This window comes from Carettochelys insculpta, chromosome 18 (assembly GCF_033958435.1).
Source record: "Carettochelys insculpta isolate YL-2023 chromosome 18, ASM3395843v1, whole genome shotgun sequence".
NCBI lineage: Eukaryota > Metazoa > Chordata > Testudines > Carettochelyidae > Carettochelys > Carettochelys insculpta.
In genome coordinates this window covers 16,907,475-16,933,184 of record NC_134154.1, presented here as the reverse complement: position 1 = coordinate 16,933,184, position 25,710 = coordinate 16,907,475, and the positions used below count along the sequence as shown (strand labels likewise).

The window sequence follows — 25,710 nt, the reverse complement described above, 5'->3', positions numbered from 1 at the left end:
ATGCAAGCTGCTGAGACTTGCTTACCCCCAACACAAGAAACGCAATCCCAGTAGAAGGCTCCACCCCATGGTCTGATTCGCAGAGACTGAGAGCAACAGGTTGGCCCAATGGCCCTACCTAAGCAGCAGCACCCACTAGAAGGGCAACTACCTGATGTGGGCTATGTGTGTCCTTTGTTTGATTTCCTGGCATCAGACCTGTGGTTCCCAGCTCCAGTTTGTCACCTGTCTCTGATCCAGCCTGGCTCTGGTTTCCACCTTGTGGTTCAGATCTAGACTTCGCTGCTTCTGACCTCTTGGCATCCTGACCCAGACAACTCTTGACTCGTGTTTTTCTGCTTCTGGTTCTGACTGCTAGGTTTGGCTACCCACTGTCCAGCCGTGACAGAGGGTCTCTTTCTCAGCTTTTGACAAGCAGAAAAATGTGAGCAGGAGAAGAGACAGAATAGAAAAAGTGGAGAAATATGGGTTTTGTTGATATTCTTGAGGTTTTGGGTGGCATATGGGTCATGGATGGATGCTCTGGATTGGCAGCTCTGCCATGACAGCAGTCGATCTGGGCTCTGGCTCATGTCCAAGCCTGGGAACTCTGGGAAATCATCTGGCTGGTTGACTCTATTAGGGTGAGCGGAGCTTCATCGGCTGAATTGTCTCATAGTGCTGGTGCTGTGAGGTAATCTGAAGCCTGAGAGAGATGCTCAAGACAAGAGGGAAAATAGAGGCTCACAAAGTAATGTGCAATGTAAGGGGTGGGAGCAGGATCTCTTGTGTCCCTGGCTGGAGACTTTGCTGGTGTGGTGGCTATGGTCACGGTACCTGATGAGATCTGGACACTGTAAAGATGCAATGACTTCCGGGGTGCAAGGATGAAGAGCAGGGACACTGAATTGGTATAGAGGCCTGACGGCCTTCCTCCTCCTCCAGAAATCCCACAGTCAGCTCATGTGCCCCACACTGAAAGACAGGTGATGGACAGAGTAATCCATACCTTCATGATCTGATTTACATGTGAAATCTGATGGTAAACACACCAGTTTTGGTTCATCGGTTTCCAACCCCATGTTTCTCTTCATAAATTCCAAGGCCTTTTTGTTTGGACTGACTCCGTTATTCTGTTTCCTTTTTGCACCTTCTTCCCTCAGAGTTTATTGTGCTTTGTCATTGGAATATTTCGTAAATCTGTAGTGACTTTTTTACAGTTGAGTTCACAATTAGCTACTTTGAGATGACTCTGAAATCCTTGATACTGATTATAATGCTGAGCACTTTGATGGCACCTCATATTGGAGGAACTCATGGCACTTCACAAGTATCCCTCAATTAATTCTCAAACACGTGTCAGGGATGGTTTATAATACTTGGTCCTGCCATGAGTGCAGGGAAGTGGGCCAGATCACCTCTTGAGATCCCTTCCAGCCCTATGGATCTGTGATTATTATCCTTGTTAAACAGATGGGGAAACTGAGTCCGATAGAGAATTGACTTGACTAAAGTGGCAGGGCTGGGAATAGAATCCAGGGATCCTGACTTCTCGTCTCCCTGCTCAGCAATGACCTTTCCTCTCTCTGGCTGTCACTTAGGACAAAACCATAGTACTGAAACTTAATGAATATGGCCATGATAAGCCCCGCCCCCCAGTATCTCTGACATACCTCGTTCCCCTGTCACAGGCTCATGTCTCAGTCAGTATCGGTTATTGCCTCTCTTCTTTTCTCTCTGCACATGCTGGTCTCTTGCAATGCACCTCATGCAAAATCTCCTCTCTTAGCTGGGCTACGGCATTCAAGGCAGCAGGCCCAGAAGCTGCTACAAGCCCAGCAGCCAGAGGTGGGAAAAGTCCCAAAAAGTTACTTGAATAAAAGTGCCACTACTTTCATTTCTGGATACTTGAGTGAAATCTAGATGCGGCTTGCGTTTGTACTTTTAACTCAAGCTGTTTCCTAGAGGGACTCAGTAATATGTACTTAAGTACATCGCCCCCCACCCCAAAGCAGCTGCATTTTCACTCAAGTAACTTTTTGGGTACTTTTTCCACCTCTGCCTGCAGCACAGTCCATTAGTATGCTACTTGCTCTCCCTTGTTTTCTCCTCCTGGCTCTGCTGGCCGAGTTTTGAGCAAGTGCTGAACAGCTGCTGAGTTCGCAGCAGCAGCTCTGGGGCGCTCTCCAAGGGATGTGCAGATGCCTGAGCCACCTGCTCTCAAGAAGCCGATCAAAAGGCAAGGCAGGTGCCAGCAAGCTGGGGTAAGCTCTCAGCTGCCGCTGTGCTTTATACACATCGTCACCCACCATGGGCGGCACCTGCCACGCCCATTGCTACGCTGTGTGAGTCCTGTGGAGAACACACTTTGTGCCTCACGCTGATTAGACATCTGCTGCTGGTGCTCTAACTTGAAAGGACAAAAATCAACAGCATCCACTCTGCCACTGCCAGCATCAGCGTGCACAGCCCCAGTGGTGTGCTTGTCTGGTCTGGGAGATGACAGTGAGTGACCACCAGGACGGAGTTTGCAAAGAACTGTAGTTGGAGCACACACCCAAATCTCTCTTGGCTTCATCCAGCCCGTTCTCAGAATGGCTACACTAGAGGGTGGCTTGCCTGGGAAACAGGAAGTGCCATTTTATTTTAACAGCTTCTTTCCCCTAGAATCCCTTGTCCTCCAGTGCTGCAGCCCCTCCTGCAGCCGTAGGATGCCTTCTTATTCTATTAAAAAAAGAAACAGAAAGCCTGGCCCAGGAGCGACGCTGGGCTGAAGTCACAAACCTTGTGCAGTTCTGTGAGATCCTTGGGTAAAAGGGGCTATCGAAGTCCCAGGTGTCAGTAGCAGTAGTTTGCTCTCCATCATGACATATGTTGTGTTTACTGCTCTAAAGGGCCACTGACGGGGCAGGGGCAAAAGGCGCAATCGTTCTGGGGCCTGGCAATTTAAAAGGGCCTGGGGCTGCCACTGTGGCGGAAGCAGTGGGCCAAGCCCCAGACCTTTAAATCATTGCCAGAGCCACATGTGGCGTGGAGTGGGGGGCACCGAGGGCTGGCTGAGACACATGCAGTGCAATCTGGACAGCACTAAGGGCTGGCTGACCCTAGCCCTGCCCCTTTCCCCCAAGGCCCCACCTCTCTACACACATGTAACCCTTCTGTTAATGCCAGATGCCTGCCAGAAGGGCCGGGTTCAACTCCTGGGGGGTTTCCTGTCAAGGATACAACCAACTGGCTTGAGCTCCAACCCAGTGGCCTGGGACAGTTTCACCCCACGTGCGGTTCTCCCCCCTCGCAAGCACAGAGTCTGAGAGAGAAACAGCTTGTTTAATGACCATAACCTACCCCAAGGTTACAGTGACAGATGCAGTATATCTCAGCACAGAAGAGACAAACCCCTTTACCAAGATACCATCCCCATATGCAGTAGAACCAAGTCTCTTGCTGGGGCTCTTGGCCCTTTACCCCACACACAGTTACAGGGTGTACCTCCTGCAGTGCAGTCCTGAACCCAGAGCCCAGATACATCACCAGGGCACTACTAGCTGTCCACTTGTCTGCAGCCTGCCCTTGCTGCCACCTGCTGGCAGCTCCTCCTACCAGCCGCCCACCATCACCTGCTGCCACTCCTACCAGCCACCTGCCAGTCCACCACTACTCCTACCAGCTACCCGCCAGTCACCACCATCGCTCCCTTTCTGATCACACTGCTAGGGATTGCCTTGAAGCAGAACCCTGTGATTTCAGCTCTGCATGGCCTCAGCTGCCACTTTGTGATTTCAGCTCTTTATTTCCAGTAGGGTTTCATAAACACCCTAGTATCCAGCTCTGTCTTTTAACAGGTGGGGAGAACTAGTCAAGGCAGGCTTATAGCCAAGGCATAGGCAGGACCCAGGTACTCAGCAAACTATCTTAATTAGTACCTCTCCCCTTCTTCTTTACAATGCTTTAAACATCATAGCTGCGTCTACACGTGCACGCTACTTCGAAGTAGCGGCACCAACTTCGAAATAGCGCCCGTCACGTCTACGCGCGTCGGGCGCTATTTCGAAGTTAACTTCGACGTTAGGCGGCGAGACGTCGAAGTCGCTAACCTCATGAGGGGATCGGAATAGCGCCCTACTTCGACGTTCAACGTCGAAGTAGGGACCGTGTAGACGATCCGCGTCCCGCAACGTCGAAATTGCCGGGTCCTCCATGGCGGCCATCAGCTGGGGGGTTGAGAGATGCTCTCTCTCCAGCCCCTGCGGGGCTCTATGGTCACCGTGGGCAGCAGCCCTTAGCCCAGGGCTTCTGGCTGCTTCTGCGGCAGCTGGGGATCTATGCTGCAGGCACAGGGTCTGCAACCAGTTGTCAGCTCTGTGGATCTTGTGTTGTTTAGTGCAACTGTGTCTGGGAGGGGCCCTTTAAGGGAGCGGCTTGCTGTTGAGTCCGCCCTGTGACTCTGTCTGCAGCTGTGCCTGGCATCCCTATTTCGATGTGTGCTACTTTGACGTGTAGACGTTCCCTCGCTGCGCCTATTTCGATGTTGGGCTGAGCAACGTCGAAGTTGAACATCGACGTTGCCGGCCCTGGAGGATGTGTAGACGTTATTCATCGAAATAGCCTATTTCGATGTCGCAACATCGAAATAAGCTATTTCGATGTTGGCTGCACGTGTAGACGTAGCCCTTGTGTTGTTTAGTGCAAGTGTGTCTGGGAGGGGCCCTTTAAGGGAGCGGCTGGCTGTTGAGTCCGCCCTGTGACCCTGTCTGCAGCTGTGCCTGGCACCCTTATTTCGATGTGTGCTATTTTGGCGTGTAGATGTTCCCTCGCAGCACCTATTTCGATGTGGTGCTGCACAACGTCGATGTTGAACGTCGACGTTGCCAGCCCTGGAGGACGTGTAGACGTCATTCATCGAAATAGCCTATTTTGATGTCGCTACATCGAAATAAGCTATTCGATGTAGGCTTCACGTGTAGACGTAGCTTTTATCTCACTTGGGATCTGCAAAGAGTCCACAGACACTGGCAGTTCACATAGTACCACAAAGGCTTTGTCCTCTACTCGAGGTCTACGCCCCCGAATATGACACCTCTTTAGAGAATCAATGGCTTTTGTTAGAAGGGCCTCAATTGGGCCATCTTCCACACCCTCAGGTATCCCTAAAACTAACAGACAATTCCTAGGATCGATACTCAACTTCTCACACCAGTCTTCTAGCATACGGCCAGCCATGGTATAAACTCTAACTTATCCTGCAACAACAGAACTGCTTCTTACAACGGTATATATATGTGTGTGCTTGCGAGGGGTGCTACCCAGCAAAAGACATCCTGGACAAGCCCCCACTTATGGAACCCTTCTGTTAATGCCAGGTGCCTGCCAGAAGGGCCGGGTTCAACTCCTGGGGGGTTTCCTGTCAATGATACAACCAACCGGCTCAAGCCCCAACCCAGTGGCCTGGGACAATTTCACCCCATGTGCGGTTCTCCCCCCCCTCGCAAGCACAGAGTCTGAGATAGAAACAGCTTGTTTAATGACCATAACCTACCCCAAGGTTACAGTGACAGATGCAGTATATCTAAGCAAAGAAGAGACAAACCCCTTTACCAAGATACCATCCCCATATGCAGTAGAACCAAGTCTCTTGCTGGGGCTCTTGGCCCTTTACCCCACACACAGTTACAGGGTGTACCTCCGGCGGTGCAGTCCTGAACCCAGAGCCCACAGATACATCACCAGGGCACTACTAGCTGTCCACTTGTCTGCAGCATGCCCTTGCTGCCACCTGCTGGCCACTCCTCCTACCAGCTGCCCCACCCCCCCATCACCATCATCCACCGCCGCTCCTACCAGCCACCCGCCAGTCTGCCACTGCTCCTACCAGCTGCTCACTGGTCACCATCGTCTACCACTCCTCCTACCAGCCACCCACCAGTCAGTGTCCTCATTCCCTTACCAATCACACTGCTAGGGATCGCCCTGAAGCACAACCCTGTGATTTCAGCTCTTCATTTCCAGTAGGGTTTCATAAACACCCTAGTATCCAGCTTTATCTTTTAACAGGTGGGGAGGGCTAGTCAAGCCAGGCTTACAGTTCTATAGCCCAAACATAGGCAGGACCCAGGTACTCAACAAGCTGGCTTAACTAGTACCCCTCCTCCTTTACAATGCTTTAAACCAGAGAGCCCTGTGCAATCAATGTCTTATGCAGCTGTGGTGACTGCCTTGTCTCCCACAACAACCCGGAGCACTGGTGAGATCTCACAACTCCCACACTGAGTGTCAGCTTAAATTGTGATTCTTCAACAGCATGTTTACAATAGACCAAATCTCATGGCTTACTTGCTACCCATTACGCTTTGCCTAAAAGGCAGCACACATGCACACCTTTGCATTCTCATGCAAATGATCTCTGGGAGACACATTCCCCCCAGCCTCAGTAACCTTGCATTCCTGCTGCCACATTCCCTACACACACATTATGCAGGACTCGGCACAGTCTGTCCTCAGCCCTGCCTCTCTCTAGCCACACCATCCACCCAATGACCAGCTAGAACACAGCAGAGTGAATGTGACCTTGTCCTGCTGTTACTGACATCCAGAACTATTAGAGCACTACTGTATGACCGTGACCTCTGAGCAGCTGGGAAGGAGTCATTTTCTAATTTGAGGCTACAGGCATATACATTTTCCATCTTCCCCACAAAAAACCCAGCTCACCCAGAATCAGTGCTTGTTTACCAGGCTGTTAACAACCTTAATTTATTTCTCTCGCTTCGGAGTTGCACAACATGAAGGAGTGTTTCATGAAACAAGAATTGCTTTTTTTCATCCTGCATTAATATTCTTTCCCTTCATTTTCACATTAAAAAAAGAACCCAAACACCAAAATAATCATTAGCTTGCTGGCCTCCTGAGCACAGGCAGAAATGTCAGTCACATTTAGGTCCATTTATTAACTGATTTAGGTAGAGAATGACTATGGGATGGACTGGCTGTGGAGATTTGTAATGTACTATGGCACTCTGCAGCTGTAAGTTGCTGGCTTAATTCTGGGCCACTCTGCTAGCTCTTAGCAGTCATTAGACTTGGGAAGTGAGTTAGTTGTGTCAGTCTGGCATGGCGAGAATGTGTTTGACAGCAGCACAGCGCCTTCCATCACAGCAAATTGGTGTGAGCTGGTAGTATCATCCAAGAGCGCGAAGCACAGTGTTGCCCAGGTTTGTAAAACAGCTAGGGATCTGGAGCCTGTGGATTGCAACACCCTAACGAAGTCTGATTTCCTCCCAGTGGTGAGCACCCAACCTCTGAAAATCACGTCCTTTTGTGTGTCTCAGGTCAGCAGCCTCAAATCCCTGACTGCTTCTGAGAATATGGGTCAGTGGGAATGGGATGATCAAACTTCTCCCTGCCAATGGACTTCCCTTGTCATCCTTCAGGCACGTGGGCAGCAGACAGAGGCAGAAACAGCCCCTCTGCACGACTTCACCAGTTTAGCCTCCTCATCTTATATTCTCCTGGGATCAGCGGTGACTGGTGACAGGACAGGGGCAGGGGTCAGTAAACCATGTGCTCCCTCCAGTGCAGGGACTGGCTGGGCTAACCCCCTTCTGCCCCCAGCCCCTTCCCTGCTCCACCCCACCTCACCTCACCTCTTTCCATGCCCTTGCTCCACCCTGCCCTGCCACTTTCCCCATCTGAGGTGGCCCTTGGGGTTAGCGGAACCGGTGCTAGCAGGCAGAGTCCTTGCTGCACTCACCAGCGGTGGCAGGGAAGGCACAGCACTGCTTTCCGGCCATGCTGCTTCCTTCCAGGGAGCCCTGGGGCAGTCCTACCCCTCCCCCAGAACAGCACTGCCAGAGACTAACATAAGCTGGAGCCACCTTGCTGCACCTTCCCCACAGCTTCTAGTGGCTACGTCTACACGTGCACACTACATCGAAATAGTCTATTTCGATGAATAACGTCTACACGTCCTCCAGGGCTGGCAACGTCGATGTTCAACTTCGACGTTGGGCAGCTCCACATCAAAATAGGCGCTGCAAGGGAACGTCTACACGCCAAAGTAGCACACATTGAAATAAGGGTGCCAGGAACAGCTGCAGACAGGGTCACAGGGCGGACTCAACAGCAAGCAGCTCCCTTAAAGCGCCCGTCCCAGACACAGTTGCACTAAACAACACAAGATCCACAGAGCCGACAACTGGTTGCAGACCCTGTGCATGCAGCATGGATCCCCAGCTGCCGCAGCAGCAGCCAGAAGCCCTGGGCTAAGGGCTGCTGCCCACGGTGACCATAGAGCCCCGCAGGGGCTGGAGAGAGAGTCTCTCTCAACCCCTCAGCTGATGGCCGCCATGGCGGACCCCACTATTTCGATGTTGTGGGACGCGGATCGTCTACACCTGCCCTACTTCGACGTTCAACTTCGAAGTTGTGCGCTATTCCTATCCCCTCATGGGGTTAGCGACTTCGACGTCTCGCCGCCTAACGTCGATTTCAACTTCGAAATAGCGCCCAACACGTGTAGCTGTGACGGGCGCTATTTCGAAGTTGGCGCCGCTACTTCGAAGTAGCGTGCACGTGTAGACGCGGCCAGTGAGTGCTGGGGCATTAACTCCTGCTGTCGGTGCCAGCTCCACAACTCCTCCCTGCTCGCTGCTGGCTGGCTCCTCCTGCCTTTGGGGGTGCGTGCAGCTTCGTGTGTTCCCCACCCATGCTGCCCTGGCTTTGGATCATTGTCTGTATTCCGACTCCCCACCCCACCCCGTACACACCCCATTGCCTATTTCTAGGAAGCATTGAAGGTTGGCGAGAGCCAGTTCCTAGTCATTCAGTTGAAGCATCACCAGCATACTAGAGAGTAAATGCAGATGACTCTGGCAATATGAAGACGTCTACATTGCATAGCAGGGGCTAGTACCACTGGACCAGCAGAGCCCCTTAGTGGAGATCCTGTGTAACCTGGCAAAGAGAGAGTTTTGCTATGCTAACTCACAGAAGCCTCTTCTCTTAACATAGTTGTGCCCAATGTTCCCTCTCATTTTTTTCCATCCCCGGTTGGAGTAAATTTTGTTATATGTACTGAGGCATGTGTGGATGGGCTCCACCTGTAGAAACACATGTTACTGGCTGTGGGTCTTAGGGGGTGTTCTGCTAAACAGCCAGACAGCACCTGAATCTCTCCTGGGTGGCCACTCAAGCCCTCAGCTTACAGGGAACACTGGTTGTGTCTACATGGAATGTTTTTTTGCTGGTATAGATATGTCAGCTAGGGGATTGTAATTCTGCAGTGGAGATCCTGGCAGTCTCCCTAAGACAGCCTCTGTGTGGACAGATTTGAAGGGCATTGCCTGGTATGATCTTTCACATGCTAAATAGGACACAAGGTGAAGCTCATGCTGACTTTGACCATGGAAGAAAACCTTACAAATGGATAACAAGAAGGAAAACAAATCATCAACTGGCTGAAGGGATGAAGATTTGCAACACAGAACCCATTGGGAATCAAGTCACCGCAAATGAGTTTTTAAATGGCATCGTGTGAGTGGAGTACAAATGAGTACTATCAGAGAGGTAGCCATGTCAGTCTGTATCTTCAAAACCAGCAAGAAGTCCTGTGGCACCTTCTAGACTAACAGATATTTTGGCGCATAAACTTTCGTTGCATCTGATGAAGGGGGTCTTTGCCCATGCTCCAGAATATCTCTTGGTCTAGAAGGTGCCACAGAACTTCGTTGTTTTACAGATGAATAATCTCCCAGTTCTGGAGCCTGTGGTTCCAGAAGATAGGGGTTTTACCTGCTTTGCTCAAAGAGAAACAGAGTGAGAGTTTTCAAGGTTTACAAGCCACAGGCTCACAATGTGTGGGACCTGCTGTTGAATTCTGTTAAAACTGTAGTTTGTTTCTGGTGTCCCTTATGTAGTGTTCCGTTTTTATTTCACTTCGCTTCTCTCCTCCCTGATAAGCTCACCTCATTGACACGCACGACAAGGCCTTTCGGCATGGTAGCTTCCAGTGGGAAGGACTGTTGAGAGGCTGTTCCCAGCCAGAATCCTAGTAAAATAAAGCATGTTTAGAGCAGGCAAACCTATTTGCTGACTTTGTTGTAAGTTGGGTTGTAAAAGCCGTGTCTGTAAGGTCTCTTTTCATTTTTCTTGCCCTGCTTCAACATGAGACGCCAAGATTTTTTTGGACTGATAGCAGTAGCCAAGGAAACCATCGGATTGTGCTGCTATAAAAGTAGCAGTGGATAATACAACTGTCATTCTGCAGAGGAGAGTCCACAGTTCCTGAGGAAAATCATATTGCTGAGGAATCACAAACCCTAATAATGAGAGGGGCTGTGTAGTTTAGTGGTTTTGACTCTGAGACGGGAGACTGGTTTTACCTCTGCCACTTACCTGTGACCATGGGCAAGTCACATCACTGCACCTCCTCCCTCTATTGGGTAAACTTTTCAAAGGGACCTAATTGACTTAGGTGTCTAAGTAACATTTTCCAAAGTGCCTAAGACGTGGAGATTTTTGAAACTGTTACCCATCTTGTCTTTCAGATGATAAATTCTTCTGTGCAGGGATTGTCATTGACCTTCCTATTGACTTAAGTGAGAGCAACTTGCAGGACTGCGGTGTTTGTAAGGTTCTCTGAGCTGTGTGTGTACGTTTTACAAGGCATTCTGCCCTCTTTTAAGGGCCAAGAGGCATGGGACCCACCAGCTTTGCTTTATTATGAAACTCAGCTGGGGTAGAAGTCAGGTAAAGCCTATGAAGGGCTCAGTGAAATAAATTGCCCCGAATCATGCTTCAAAAGTGTTTCCTTTTTCACTGGCAGGGGATCAGACAGAACCACAGAACATTGATATTTGATGAAAGTCTCCTCCGAATCTCCATCAAACAATTAGCACAACTTCTGCAATCAGATCATGTGCCAGATTGAAAAAACTGGCACAGAACCTCCTGGGAAAAAGAGAGAGCTATGAATAAAAGATCTAGAATGGTTCACATACACCTCTTAGCGTTGTTCATCCATAGTTCTCAAAGGACATTACAAAGGAGTCACTATTGTTATCCCCATTTTTACAGACTAGAAACTGAGGTGCTTGGCAGGGAAAGTACTTGCCCACCGAGGCTAGTGGCAGAGACAAAAGGGAAGCCCAGTACTCCTGAGTCCCAATCTATTGCCTTATTCACTCGACAGCACTTCATCCACTGATCTCTGTAATAACACACGTGCATTCAACTCCCATTGACTGAGAAGGGACTAACTAGACCAATGGCTTAATGCAGAAACGAAAAACCCTATGTTCCTTCCTACCTGGATTAAGGAATAGCACGTAATCTAGCCAATTTTAGATGTTTCCACCAATGTACCATTAGCTGATGCCTGGTCAGTTACTCTCTGTCCCAGCCCACAGGGTTTAGAACTTGCTTTCCCTAGGTAGCTGTCCCTGTCAGCCTCTTCCCACAGACATAGTCTTGAGACACATTAGCTGTGTCTACACGTGCACGCTACTTCGAAGTAGCGGCACTAACTTCGAAATAGCGCCCGTCGCGGCTACACGCGTCAGGCGCTATTTCGAAGTTAACTTCGACGTTAGGCGGCGAGACGTCGAAGTCGCTAACCTCATGAGGGGATCGGAATAGCGCCCTACTTCGACGTTCAACGTCGAAGTAGGGCCCGTGTAGACGATCCGCGTCCCGCAACGTCGAAATTGTGGGGTCCTCCATGGCAGCCATCAGCTGGGGGGTTGAGAGACGCTGTCTCTCCAGCCCGTGTGGGGCTCTATGGTCACCGTGTGCAGCAGCCCTTAGCCCAGGGCTTCTGGCTGCTGCTGCTGCAGCGGGAGATTCATGCTGCAGGCACAGGGTCTGCAACTCGTTGTCGGCTCTGTGTATCTTGTGCTGTTTAGTGCAAGTGTGTCTGGGAGGGGCCCTTTAAGGGAGCGGCTGGCTGTTGAGTCCGCCCTGTGACCCTGTCTGCAGCTGTGCCTGGCACCCTTATTTCGATGTGTGCTACTGTGGCGTGTAGACGTTCCCTCGCTGCGCCTATTTCGATGTGGTGCTGCACAACGTCGATGTTGAACATCGACGTTGGCAGCCCTGGAGGACGTGTAGACGTTATTCATCGAAATAGCCTATTTCGATGTTGCCACATCGAAATAGGCTACTTTGATGTAGGCTTCACGTGTAGACGTAGCCATTATTTCTTCTGTTCGTGAGCTTGCCCATCATGGCAGGATTTTTGTTAGGAGTGAATTTTAATCTTACCCCTTTGTTTATACTGCATAATGGTGGGTGAAGTTCTTTGACTTGCATGTGTACAAGAGCTCAGGCTATACGCTGTTGGGTCATGAATGATCCCTTCTGACTGAAAATCTAGGATCCTATGAATATTAAATAATGTTTGTTTTTCTGTCTTGCCCTGACTGCTTTATTTGATTGTGCACCTCTCTGGGTGATATGCTGGTACCCTACCGATGAAATCACCATTAATACTGGACAACAGAACTTGTCAAAGATTTTCCAGCAGAATGATTTTTCTTTGGAAAATACTGACTGGATGCAACTTTTGTGGAAACTAAATTAATTTTGACTCCAAAAAATGGAGACACATAGTCTCAATGAGACCAAAGTGTTTCCTTTCAGCTACATCATTTCAACTTTCGTATTGTGTTAAATGAATTGTATTCTCACTTTTTTTAACTTTGATTTTGCAGAAAATTTCAAAATTTCCACTTTCATTCTGCTTTGGGAACAAGAGGAAATTTTGTAATGTCCAGCAGAACAGAAATGCTGAGTTGGACCAGCTGTACCAAGGGTGGTCCGTGAAACACCACTCCTTGCAGAGCAGTTGTCAGTCTTATACTTCCAATGGGATGTGTGAAGTGATGGGGAGAATGGAAAAAGCTGGACAGCCTCTGCTATTTATTATTTTCTTGTCCTTGGTTTCCCTTTTCTGTCCCAGAGTCCGCATCTTCCCCAAAGAGTCCCACCTGGGCCATGACACAGTCCGCGCCCTCATGTACTATGCCTTGAAGGTCTGGAGTGACATCACTCCTCTGAATTTCCATGAAGTGGCAGGTAACAATGCTGATATACAGATAGACTTCTCCAAGGCTGACCACAATGACGGCTATCCCTTTGATGGGCCTGGTGGCACAGTAGCACATGCTTTCTTCCCTGGAGACCATCGTACCGCAGGCGACGCTCATTTTGATGACGATGAATATTGGACCTTCCGATCATCAGGTATGTCCGGGTAAGAGACCTGGAGCAGAACTTGTGATCTTCCAGCCCTTCCCTTTGTAAGTATTGATGGGTTTATTGGTATCCCTCAGGGTTTGGGGTCCTGAGACCCCAGAGACCTCTGTTTGCTCCTTTATATCCCCAGCTGTCAGTAATATTTTTTTTGCCCTTCCAGGGGTACAAATCAGGGAGGATGGTGGTGGTAGTGTATTCCTGTTTCTTCCCATAATCCCTCACATGCACACCACCATAACTGAGTTCCCCTCTGCCACTCACAGGATCCCTGTCTTGCCCTGCTCTGCTCAGGTCTCAGTCGTAAGTGACCAGGCTGGCTGGGGTGTCTTTGAGTTCACAGCACCCCTCAACCCGCACTGGCTAAGCTGTGAGTCACCAGCTCAGAGAAAAGCCCTGGCCCCTATGTTCTTCGTCCACAGCTGCAGCTCAAGCCCTGCTTCCTCGCAGTAGGATCAGTAGAGGTCTGCTTACAAAGCCCATGAGTGACACCCTGACACTGCCTACTGACTTCTCTGCCAACAGGAAGGATGAAGAATAAACTGGAGCCCAGTGAAAAATAACCCACTCCCTTTCCCCCTCTACCTTCTGTCAAACACGTTTTGCCTTCCAGGTTTTCTCCTGGTCCAGTGCATGACCAGGGACCTGAATCTCCTCTACCTGGTGTAGTTAGTGGGCATAAAATGTTACTGGTTCAGAAGGCTCCTTTCCAACCTGCTTTGCCAGGTGTTGATGAAGACAGGAGGTGAATGGCAGTGGAGAGTAAGGCACTGGATCCCTTGCTGAGTCTGCTGCTTTGCCACACCCCAGACAGAAGCCAGTTGAGACATTTACTGTACGGCTATGAGGAGTTCCCCTTAAAACCCAGTTTCAGTTTTTTAAGCCAGCAGTCCAGTCAGAGGGGAGACTTTGCAAAGCAAGTGCATCTCTGCTATGCAGGCCAGGGACCTCACAAGCTTTGTCGTGGTTGGACTTTGCCAGAATGTCATGGCTCCAGTCTCCAGCTGCTAATTTTCTCATTGTGCCGCCTCCCCTGCTGGTGTCCCAGTGGTTTCTGCTGCCTGGGCTGAATAATTTCATTTTCACCTAAGCTTCCTCCCTGAAATTGACTGATTTTCTCTTTCACTGCCTTTCTCTTTTTTGTTGGTTGGTTATCCTGATTTCTGTCTCCCAAACTGCTTCTCTCAGTCCTCACTGAAAGTCTCCCGTCAGCCTCCCTTATTCCTCACGATAATGAGGAGTACAGGGGAAGGTCAGCACCGACTGGGTTGATTTCCCGTAAGTGTAGCTGTACCCTTGCATTGGCCTTGTCTCTCAGGGGGCCTTAGAGGTCAGGCAGTGCCACACGAGGCACAGTGCTGATGCCAGCATTTCAGCCTGTGAGGATAGCTGGCTGGCAGAGGGCAAATAGCTGGCAGTGTGATATCCATCGTCTGATCGCTATTCCCATCCTCTCGCTCTTGGAATTAAGGAAAGGTATTTTGGCTCAACTCGGTAGTGAAAGTACTACCTGTCAGTAAGTGTGTGGGCCACCAAGATCCTCCTGATCAGACTCTGCCTCTCCCAGGGAGCTGCCCACTGCTTTCCCATGTGCCGGCAGTGGGCAACCCACAGCCCATTAATGCTCTATGTGTGACCCACAAGATGCTTTCTGTACCGTTGCCCATGGTGTGTGGGGTTGCCAGATTCTGCTGCTTTCCTTCCACATCTTTTTCTTTCCTCCCAGCATTACAAAAGTGACACGCATGTGAAGCCAGGGCACATGAGGTGCAGTGTGTGCTGGCTGCACACAACGTTGAGAGAGCTCTGCTCTCCCTTTGCATCAAATCAAGGTGCTGCCACAATTCAGTCGGCACACGAGTGCAGTTAGCAAAGCTACCCTATCCCAGGAGATTGTCTTGGTTACAACACTTTCAGCCCACTGAGATGAAGAAGGGCCACTCATGCAGCCCACTGACTAGCCTAAGTTGCCCACTGCTGCAGTAGATTCTTAGTTTCCAACCATTAGGCCACACTCTCTTACAGTGACATACATGTGCCTGTTGAGGTAGACTCCTGAGTGCCCATCAGCACCTGAAGCATGATGAGCATCCTGTGTTGTTTTAATGCTGATGTGACTTTATTTTCAGATGCCAATGGGATGGACCTGTTTGCAGTGGCTGTGCATGAGTTTGGCCATGCCATCGGCTTGACCCACATCTCCGCCTTAGAATCTATCATGAGACCCTATTACCAGGGACCAGTGGGGGATCCCCTGAAGTATGACCTGCCTTACGAAGACAAAGTCAGAATCTGGCAGCTGTATGGTTAGTTCACGCCCCCACAAGTGGGTTTATGCTGCACTTCCTTAGCAACAGCTCCCAGAGACCATGCTTCTCAAGTGTACCCTGTCCGGTTAGTGGGGGTCATGAGCCCATTAATGCTTCCTTGTCTTTACTCCTAGGAGTCAGGGATTCTGTGTCACCAACGGCCAAGCCTGACGTAACCAAACCTGATGACCACCCCATTCTGCCAGAGCTGCCAGAGAATCGCTCCACTGTGCAGTAAGTAGACTTGCCACTGTTGTCCTTGTGAAGCATGGGGAAGACCATACGGTGGCAGCAGGGTGATTCCAATACATAACCCCACCCCCAGCTAGTTCCCAATCATGGGGTTGGAGATTTTCAGATTTAGAAGGGGAGGAACCAAGGGGAGTTATTTCTACACACAGGGCTCTCTCCCATGGGCACCCGCTCAATTTTTGAGTGCAGATTCTGAGTCCTGCTCCAGAATAGGCTGTTTGCTAACTCAGGGTAGGTGTGTGAAACACAGAGGCTCTCAGCAAGAATCTCTGATGAATCATGAGCGGTGCTTTCTCCAAAAAGTGCTAATTCTTCCGGCCTGGAGAAGATCATTCTGGCCCTTGGTGCCATGTTTGTATGCTTTGTTACTACCAATCTCTGTTTTAATGTGAGTCCAGAGGGGTTAAAAGTAACCCAAGGATAAAACCAGTGTGGGTAAGCAGCTTAATGAGATATTAGTTCAGGAGTGGAACATAAATAAGGAAGTCCAAATGTGCAGGGAAATTTTGTAGAAAAAGAAAAACAGCACATTCTGAGCTACTTATAAAGGCAAAAGAAAAAGACGAATGTCATTTTTCCTTGTGGCAGTTATAAATACACATAATATTAATTTGGGCATGTGTGGTACTTTAATTTTTTCCAAGGTAAGTCCACTTGGCAAAGGCTCACATTCACAAAACTATTTAGACCCCTAACATCCATTGATTCACTATGTTACCCTATTGGACTTGGGCTGAACCTCCTGTTTCACTTTGGATATTCAGAAAGTGCTGAGCACCCACCATCTGAGAAATGGGGCCCTTGACATTTTCTCAGTTAGGAGATCCAAAATTGCTAGTCATACATGAAAATCTAGACTTTAGTGTATGCATAAGTTCAACCTCCCTGATCCAGCACCATTGGGACCTAAGCGGTACCGGCCCAGGAATTTTGCTGGAGCAGGAGAGGTCAATTCTTCCCCCCTGCTGTCTTCCAGCCCTTCCTCTTTAGCTGCCCTCCTCACTGTCACCCACAGCTTCTTGCCCACTAATGGTTCCAGCCACCCACGGCAGCTGCAGCTTCCCTGGACTGTGGCTTCCCACCTGGCTCTGGAGATGAGCCACTGTGAGCCATCGCTTCCCAGCCTGGGCTGCCAGCCTCCCAGCCCTGGCCATTGCTCCCAGGGGGAGGGTCTCCCTGCTGCTCCCAGACCCAGGCTCCCTGGCTGCTGCCACCTCCATGCCTAACTTGCTGCCAGACCAACTGTAGCTGCCCTGCTCTGGGCTCCTGCCACTGGTCTGGCTGGCCCCTCCTCTTCCCAGCCCTGGGATTCTCTGGTCCTGGAAGATCTGGATGAGAGAGTGCCAGATTTGGGTGCCTCAACCTCTATTTCAAACAATAGGTCCAACAAGAGAAATAGGGGAATTCTCTCTCTCTGTCTCTGCCACATTGTGACTTGGTGTAACTTCCTAGACTTCAGATGACTTTAGTGTAGAAATAACTTCATGATGTTTTTAATTAAATGAAACAGTTTTTTCATGAAGCATTTCTCTTCAAGGCTGGCAGCAACACTGAGTGAATTAGTTCATGAAATGCGCTAGAAAGAGTATGAAATTGATGTAACCCTTCTATTAATGCCAGGTGCCTGCCAGAAGGGCCAGGTTCAACTCCTAGGGGTTTTCTGTCAAGGATACAACCAACCAGCTCAAGCCTCCACCCAGTGGCCCGGGACAATCTCACACCACTTGCTGGGTGCCTGTAAGGCAGTTCTCCCCCTCCCCTCACAAGCACAGAGTCTAAGATAGAAACAGCTTATTTAATAACAATAACCTACGCCAAGTTTACAGTGACAGATGCAGTATATCTAAGCAAAGGAGAGACAAACCCCTTTAACAAGATACCATCCCCATACACTATAGAACCAAGTCTCTTGCTGGGGCTCTTTGCCTTTACCCCACACATAGTTACAGGGTCAAAACAAAAAGCAGTCAAGTAGCACTTTAAAGACTAGCAAAATAGTTTATTCGGTGAGCTTTCGTGGGACAGACCCACTTCTTCAGACCATATCCAGACCAGAACAGACTCAATATTTAAGACACAGAGAACCAAAAACAGTAAGCAAGGAGGACAAATCAGAAAAAGATAATCAAGGTGAGCAAATCAGAGAGTGGAGGAGTAGGGGGGAAGATCAAGAATTAGATATAGTTACAGGGTGTACCTCTCGCAAGTGCAGTCCCAGACCCAACAGATACATTACTAGGGAAGTACTAGCTGTCTACTTGTCTGCAGCCTCCCCTTGCTGCCACCTGCTAGCCGCTCCCCCTACTGGCCATGCTGTCCATCTATCCACTGCTGCCTTACCAGCTGACCATTGGTCATATCAGCCGTGTCTACACGTGCACGCTACTTCGAAGTAGCGGCACTAACTTCGAAATAGCGCCCATCACGGCCACACGTGTTGGGCGCTATTTCGATGTTAACATCACCGTTAGGCGGCGAGACGTCGAAGCCGCTAACCCCATGAGGGGATGGGAATAGCGCCCTACTTCAAAGTTGAACGTCAAAGTAGGGCACGTGTAGACGATCCGCGTCCCGCAACATCGAAATAGTGGGGTCTGCCATGGTGGCCAACAGCTGAGGGGTTGAGAGACGCTCTCTCCAGCCCCTGCGGGGCTCTATGGTCACCGTGGGCAGCAGCCCTTAGCCCAGGGCTTCTGGCTGCTGCTGCGGCAGCTGGGGATCCATGCTGCATGCACAGGGTCTGCAACCAGTTGTCGGCTCTGTGGATCTTGTGTTGTTTAGTGCAACTGTGTCTGGGAGGGGCCCTTTAAGGGAGTGGCTTGCTGTTGAGTCCGCCCTGTGACCCTGTCTGCAGCTGTGCCTGGCACCCTTATTTCAATGTGTGCTACCTTGGCGTGTAGATGTTCCCTTCCAGCGCCTATTTCGATGTGGTGCTGCACAACATCGATGTTGAACGTCAACGTTGCCAGCCCTGGAGGACGTGTAGACGTTATTCATCGAAATAGCCTATTTCAATGTCGCTACATCAAAATAAGCTACTTCAATGTAGGCTTCACTTGTAGACATAGCTGTCATCTACCACTGCTCCCTTAGGACCTGTCCACCAGTTGTGTTGGGCACTGCTGTTCCTTTACCAGCCACCTACCAGCATCCACTATGCCATCTACCAGCCACCTGCCAGCATCCACTGAGGGGTTGCTCTGGATAGCCTACAGCCACAACTCCATAATGTCAACTCTTCCATACCTCTGTGGAGGTGTTTCATTAAAACCCTAACAGCTAGCTCTATTTTTCAACAGGGGGAGAAGGCTAGTCAAATCAGGCTTATAGTTATACAGCCAAGGCATAGACAGGATAAAGCACTTAACAAGCTAACTCAACTAATACCTCTCCCCTCATACCTTGTGTTGCTTTAAACCAGGGAGCCCTGTGCAATCAGTGTCTTATGCAGGTATGGCGACTGCCCTGTCCCCCACAACAACCCAGAGCATTGGTGAGATCTCACATCTTCCGCACTGAGTGTCAGCATAAATTGTGATTTTACAACAATGTGTTTACAATAGACAAAATCTCATGGCTTACTTGGTGCCCATCAGGCTTTGCCTGAAAGGTATCACACATGCACCCCTTTGCATTCTCATGCAAATAGTCTCTCAGAGACACATTCCTCCCAGCCTGCAGCAGCATTGCATTCCTGCTGCCACATTCTGTACATCAACAAGTCAAGTCTCACGCTCTGAAGGTGGGGGAAGGGAGGTGCTGTAATCAGAATAGCAGCAGGGTAAAAAGTCCAGTGTGGTGTTCTAAATCTTTCATTTTTATGATTGCAGATGTTGCTAGTAACTCTGGTAGAGGTTGTTTTTAAAATAGACAGGGCTAGATGCTTGCCTGGCCTAAATCAGCCCATGCCTATTGACTTCCATGGGGACATACTGAATTTATACCAGCTGAGGCCCTAACACAGCATTTTCATTTTGACAAGTGTCTCTTGAATAATGACTAGGCAGGGGAGTAGATAAATCTATGAGACAAGACAGCTCTGGGCAGCATACCAGGAACACAGAAGCCTTCTCTCTGTTAAGGAAATCCGCTTAGAGTTCGTGCATTACCATTATGAAGCTGATACAACCTAGGGTGGCCCCAGGGGCTCAGTTATATTTGGAAGTTTCCTTGGAAAATTGAAGTGCTGTCTTTAGAATTCTGCTTTGTTCCTTAGAAGCAGGGAAGTCATTGGAGGCATGCGAGGGTATTCTCTTTTTTGCAAGTGAATGCTGGTAGGGCTGTCAGACTGTGGAAACATGGGTAAAATGTTTTGTTTAGGGTATTCCCTGCTATGGGAGAATTCCACCTATTTAGTGACCCAGGTCAGAATTGTGTGGTGGGCTCATCCTGATTAAAGCCCCCAAAATAAGGTGGAAAGTCTGAAAACACAAGCGTGTTCTCACTGTGAGATTTCTCCACCTCAGCATGTGGGTGGTCTGGTTACTGTTCATGTTCAGTTAGGGTGGGTCTACACAGCAAAGTTATTTTGGAATAACAACCGCTGTTTCCAAAATAACTTTGCAAGCGTCTATGTAACGCAGCCTCTATTTCAAAATAATTTCAAAATATCTCATTTTGAAATTGGCAAACTTCATTTTACAATATATTCTGCTTATTTTGACATAGGGGCTGTGTTGGCTGGGAATAGAGTGTTTTTTGAAAAGGTGTCCAATGGCTCTATTTTGAAATAGGCTGTGTTATGTGTAGATGCCCTATTTCATGGTTTCCCAAACTGCAGGGCGTGAAGAAATTCTAGGGGAGGGGAGCGAGGTGACCCAGCCCCCCACATCATCTCCCCCACTCCAAGAAAGAGCTGACCTTTGCTTCCAGCTCTCAGCCCCAGATGTTTTATCTGCACGACCCAGTGCAGCTGCTATGAAAAAACAGGCAGCTGGCGAAGACCCAAGTGGGGCTAGCTGCCTCCTGCAAAGGAGTGTGGGTTGTAGTGGGGAGGGAGGGGGAGGATGGGGGTTAGATGGGGGGGCTGGGGGAGTCTGGCTTGGAGAAAAGGGAAGGGGAGGGGTAAGGGCAGGAGGGCTGATGGTGCCTGGCTTTGGGGGAGGGTAGAGGCGCAGGTGGGTGGCATGGGGGGCTCAGGCAGCTGGCCCGGCTCGGGTTGCTTAGGCTGGATGGGTGAGTGGCTGGCCCTGACAGTGCTGGGCTCAGGTGGCTGACACACAGCTTGGGTGGGTGGCTCTGGCAGCAGGAGGGCAGACGAGTGGGCGGCTGGTGTGGGCAGCTCTGGCGGCTAGCACAGGGCTCAGGCAGCTGGGGCTGCACCAGACACCTAAGAGGTGGGGGCTGTGCTGTTAGTCTGGCCAGTCCATAGTCAGCCTCTGGGCTGGCATGGTGCTGGCACAGTGTCCAGTACCCTAGCCAGGGCTGCAGCTGGTCTCTGCTGGGCCAGGGCTGTGCCTACAACTCTGGGGCCATGCCAGCAGCCCATTCGGAGTTGAGCTGGCACTCATGGGACCAGGGCCATGTTCAGCATGGGGCTGGAACCAGCCTTTACAGCCAGTGTCAGCCCAGCAGGGGTTGAGGTCTGGCAGGACGTAAGGGGGCCCCAGGGTTGTGGGGGACTACGGCTCCGGTGGTTGGTGCGCGGCTCAGAGCAGGGTGGCACAGCTCCACTGAGTCTGCTATCTGCTATTTTCCTGACAACTTTTCTGGCAACCCCATTCACTAATTAGTATGCCGTCTATTCTGTGTTGATGTTGATACATTGCCAGAAGTATTGCAAGAGCAAGCACTCAAAATAAAATGTGATTCAAGTGCAAAAGATGATTTCAAAAACTTGAGCATGCAGGAATTTTGGATAAAATATTTCCCAACGTACTTGAAAGTTGGAGAAACACTACATATTAGACTTTCATTTTTGTAAACATACCTCTGTGAAAAAAGCTTTTCAATTTAGTCACATAAAAAATGAAACAAAGAAACTGACTGGATGTCAAAAACTATTTGCATTGCGCATGTTCATCTTTCAAACCTAGGATTTCCCAACGTGTGAAGAAAATGCAGTGTCATCCTTCAAATTAAAGTCATTTTGTTTCTGATGTTAAATGTCATTTTTATTAAATTTTTGGGCCAAGAAAAACTACTTGTGCTTATTTGTAATTTTAAATAACATTTTATATCAAGTGTGTGTTTATTTTAAATTGCAAATTGAATTTTTTATTAAAAGGGGGTTTGATTATGGTAATGAAGAGGTGGGGGCATGAGGGTCTCTCAAAAATCAAAGGGAGGGGGGTGATGCCAAAAAGTTTGGGAACCACTGCTCTGTTTCAAAATAGCTGAGAGCATTTCAAATGCATTTTGTGTGTAGCTGTGCTATTTCAAAATCAGCTGTTCCAGAAAATGTCTTCCGGAATAGCTTATTTTTGAAATAACACTGCGTATAGCCATAGCCTTAGGTAGCCTCTGCAGAGCTGTTGTAATGGGCTCACAGAGTCTTTCCTTCTTGGCATTTTAGCAAAACCCTTGTGACATTTGTGTCTGTGCACATGTCACCCTCCAGCTGTTGGACCACAGAGAGGATAAGGGACCCTGCTGCTCTTGCAAGTAGCAGAGATGAAGGCCAAGGGTTCTAATCCCTTCTCTACTGAGGCATGTATGTGATTAACCTGGTAACTGGTGTTGTCAGAAACCCAAATTTTGTTACATTTTTAGTGGTATTGGTTGAGTTTGTTGCTATGATGCTTAGAAGAGGGGATGTGGCTCTTCTCCTGGGCTGCACGGCGTTGTATCACTAACATAGTTTATATTATGGTGCTAAAAGGTGCTCAGATACCACGAGGTGGGTGAAGTACCAGATCCTGGACAGAAGAGAATGCGTTCTCCCTTCTGTTCTCAGCAGGCACAGGCGTGACATGAGAAGTTATGGCCATGTAATACATCACCCTTTATCCCTCTGCCTTGGAAGAATGAGCACCTAAGACTTGACAGGGCTCAGGCATGTGGCTGGTATATTACGTAGGGAACAGCTGAGAAGGAAGGTGCTGGCAGTTGGATATGGAAGCAAATTAGATTCCCACTTCTCTGTTGTGGACAGCAGCTGGTCTGTTTAGGTTTTACAGGCTCTTTCCGTGCCCTCTACCAGCCACTGTATAAGGGCTTCATCATGCTTTTAAGTGCTTTGTGCTGTACCAGGCCCTGCCACATACCCTGTTAAAGCAGGTTGGGGTTGAAAATTTTCATGGGTGTTCTGCATAAAAAATACTATTGTTTGGTGTTCTGTGGTCTCGAAAAGCTTGAATGCTGATCTAGCCCAACCTGCATCAAGCCTCCTTACCCCTACCCCTGTTCCCAGGCTCACAAACCCACCCCCCCATCTCCAGGCTTCACCCACCTCAGCCCCCAAATCCGGCCCCCTATGCTCATGCTTTGCCTCTCATCCTGCAAAACTGTCCTCCCCATCCCCAGGCTTAACCCCTCTCAGCCCCAAACTCACCCCCCACATCTCCAGGCTTAACCCGCCTCAGCCTATGAGCTCCGCCAGCTGCACACATTCTGCTGCTCCTCTGCGGCCATCACTTCCTTCTTAGCAGGGCTGCGCAGCTCCAGCAGGGGCAGACTCAGCTGCCCCTCCCCCCAGCTCTCCTGCAGGCTTAGCACTTCCCCCACCCGCAGCGCAGGCAAGTCCTTGCCCTGCCGCCACTGAAATAATGGAACTGAATTTACTTGGTTTAACGGACAGGCCCCTCCCGCTGCCCTGCCGGCGTTAAACCAATTAAACTGAGTTCCATTATTTTGGCGGCAGCAGGGCAGGGACCCGCAAAATGAGTCAGCAGCAGCAGCATTCAGAGCCGCAAGGGACTCCTTAAACAGCTGCATGCGGCTCCGGAGCTGCAGGTTGCCAACCCCTGCAGTAGGCTCATAATGTGATGCCATCTATAGAGGGTCAAGCCCACAGGCCATCTTACATGTTCCATGCTTTGTGAGCTGCCCCCCAGCTGATGTATTCTGCAGTTCAGTGTTGAAACGTGCACACAGGTAAAGCCCATGCTAACCACTCAAGTTCAATATCTGCACGCCTAGTAACTTTCCCAGTAATTTCTCTAATGCTAAGAGAATCCTGCTCCCAGACTCCTCTAGCAAGTGCAGACATACCAAACCATGCCGAACTTACGCTTGCCATGGTATTCGCATCAGTCACGATTCATCACCATACATGGTGATAAGTCGGAGAGAGAGAGAGAGTGTGTGTGTTTAAAAAAAACAAAACAACCTTTCCACTGTGATTTCCACTCCATGCATCTGTTGAAGTGGTTTTTACCCACTAAAGCTTATGCCCAAATAAGCACTACCAGATTTAAAGTACTGCAGGACTCCTTGTTGTTTCAGCAATTCATAATTTGGCACCATTCCAACATCTGCCACAGATTCATTTTGCAGAGAAAATTATCTTAACACTGACAATTGTCCACAAAAGCTTTGCAGAGCCTCTGCCTTGGGAAAATCCCCTGCAAGCCAGGCTGATTTGAGAGTGAGAGCAGGGAGGCACCAAACTTCCAGCCCCTGTGACCTTCTTCCTCGTTCTTGACTACAGCAGTGTGTGGCTGAGCTCCTCCATCAGGGCTGCAGATTCCAGTTCTGTGTGCACTGGGGAACTGTCTTCAGCCAAATGAGCTGGCGCAATGAGTGGGTGGGGAATTGCTGCTCCCCTGGAGAAGCTGTGGAGCTGGAGAGCAGGGCTACGATTCACATGAGTGCTGTCTTTCTGCAGGCTCAGAAGAGATATGCCCAACAGGTGCAACACCCACTTTGACGCCGTGGCTCAGATCAGAGGCGAGGCTTTCTTCTTCAAAGGTAAGCAGCTGTTTTCTGTGGAAGAGTGACCAAGATAAATTGGAAGCTTGGGCCAAACGTAATCCAATGAAGTTCAACAACAACAAGTGCAGAGTCCTGCACTTGGGACTGAAGAATCCCAAGCATTGTTACAGGCTGGGGACCAACTGGTTAAGTAGCAGTGCAGCAGAAAAGGACCCAGGGATTACAGTGGATGAGAGGCTGGATATGAGTCAACAGTGTGCCCTTGTAGTCAAGAAGGCTAATGGCATATTGGGGTGCATTAGGAGGAGCATTTCCAGCAGATCTAGAGAAGCCATTATTTTCCTCTATTCGGCACTGGTGAGGCCACATCTGGAGTATTGTGTCCAGTTCCGGCCCCCCCAGTATCGAAAGGACATGGATGCATTGGAGCAGGTACAGTAGAGGACAACGAAAATGATTAAGGGGCTGGAACACATGACTTATTTAGAGAGGCTGAGAGATCTGGGCTTATTTGGTTTTCAGAAGAGAAGAGTGAGGGACAGTTCGATAGCAGCCTTCAACTTCCTGAAGCAGGGGGTGGGGGAAGCTCTAAAGAGGATGGAAAGAGACTGTTCAACAGTGGTGATAGATGACAGAACAAGGAGCAGTGGTCTCAAGTTACAGAAGGAGAGGTGTAGGCTGGATATTAGGAAAAACTATTTCACCAGGAGGGTGGTGAAGCACTGGAATGCTTTACCTAGAGAGGTGGTGGAATCTCCATCCCTGGAGGTTTTTAAATTCCGTCTTGACAAAGTCCTAATTGGGATGATTTAGTTGGGGTTGATCCTGCTTTGGGCAGAGAGCTGGACTCAATGACCTCCTGGGGTCCTTTCAAGCCCTTGGATTCTATGATTCCGTGAAGAGCATAGGTGATCTTCACCAAGGCAGAGCTGCACATAGCTCTGTGTTATTCAGAAGCTCTGTTCATGCAACCAGTCCCATCTACTCTTTTTTTTTAAACCTGGCCTCCAGAAGGAGGATGTCTTTTACCGGAATGTCTGGGGCATGGTGTCTGGGTATTGGTGGCAGTACTAGGTTCACATCCAGGGCTTGAGTCTCATTCAGGCAAAGG

At 49.4% G+C, this 25,710-nt stretch overlaps 1 protein-coding gene across 1 annotated transcript in view; it reads left to right on the top strand.

The window, feature by feature from the left end:
• Positions 1-25,710, top strand: part of MMP17 (matrix metallopeptidase 17) — a 174,494-nt gene that overhangs the window by 132,236 nt on the left and 16,548 nt on the right. The window contains exons 5-8 of the mRNA XM_075013048.1: positions 12,932-13,215; positions 15,354-15,530; positions 15,668-15,767; positions 24,553-24,635. Coding sequence (XP_074869149.1) covers positions 12,932-13,215; positions 15,354-15,530; positions 15,668-15,767; positions 24,553-24,635 — 644 coding nt within the window. The remainder of the gene's footprint in view (positions 1-12,931; positions 13,216-15,353; positions 15,531-15,667; positions 15,768-24,552; positions 24,636-25,710) is intronic.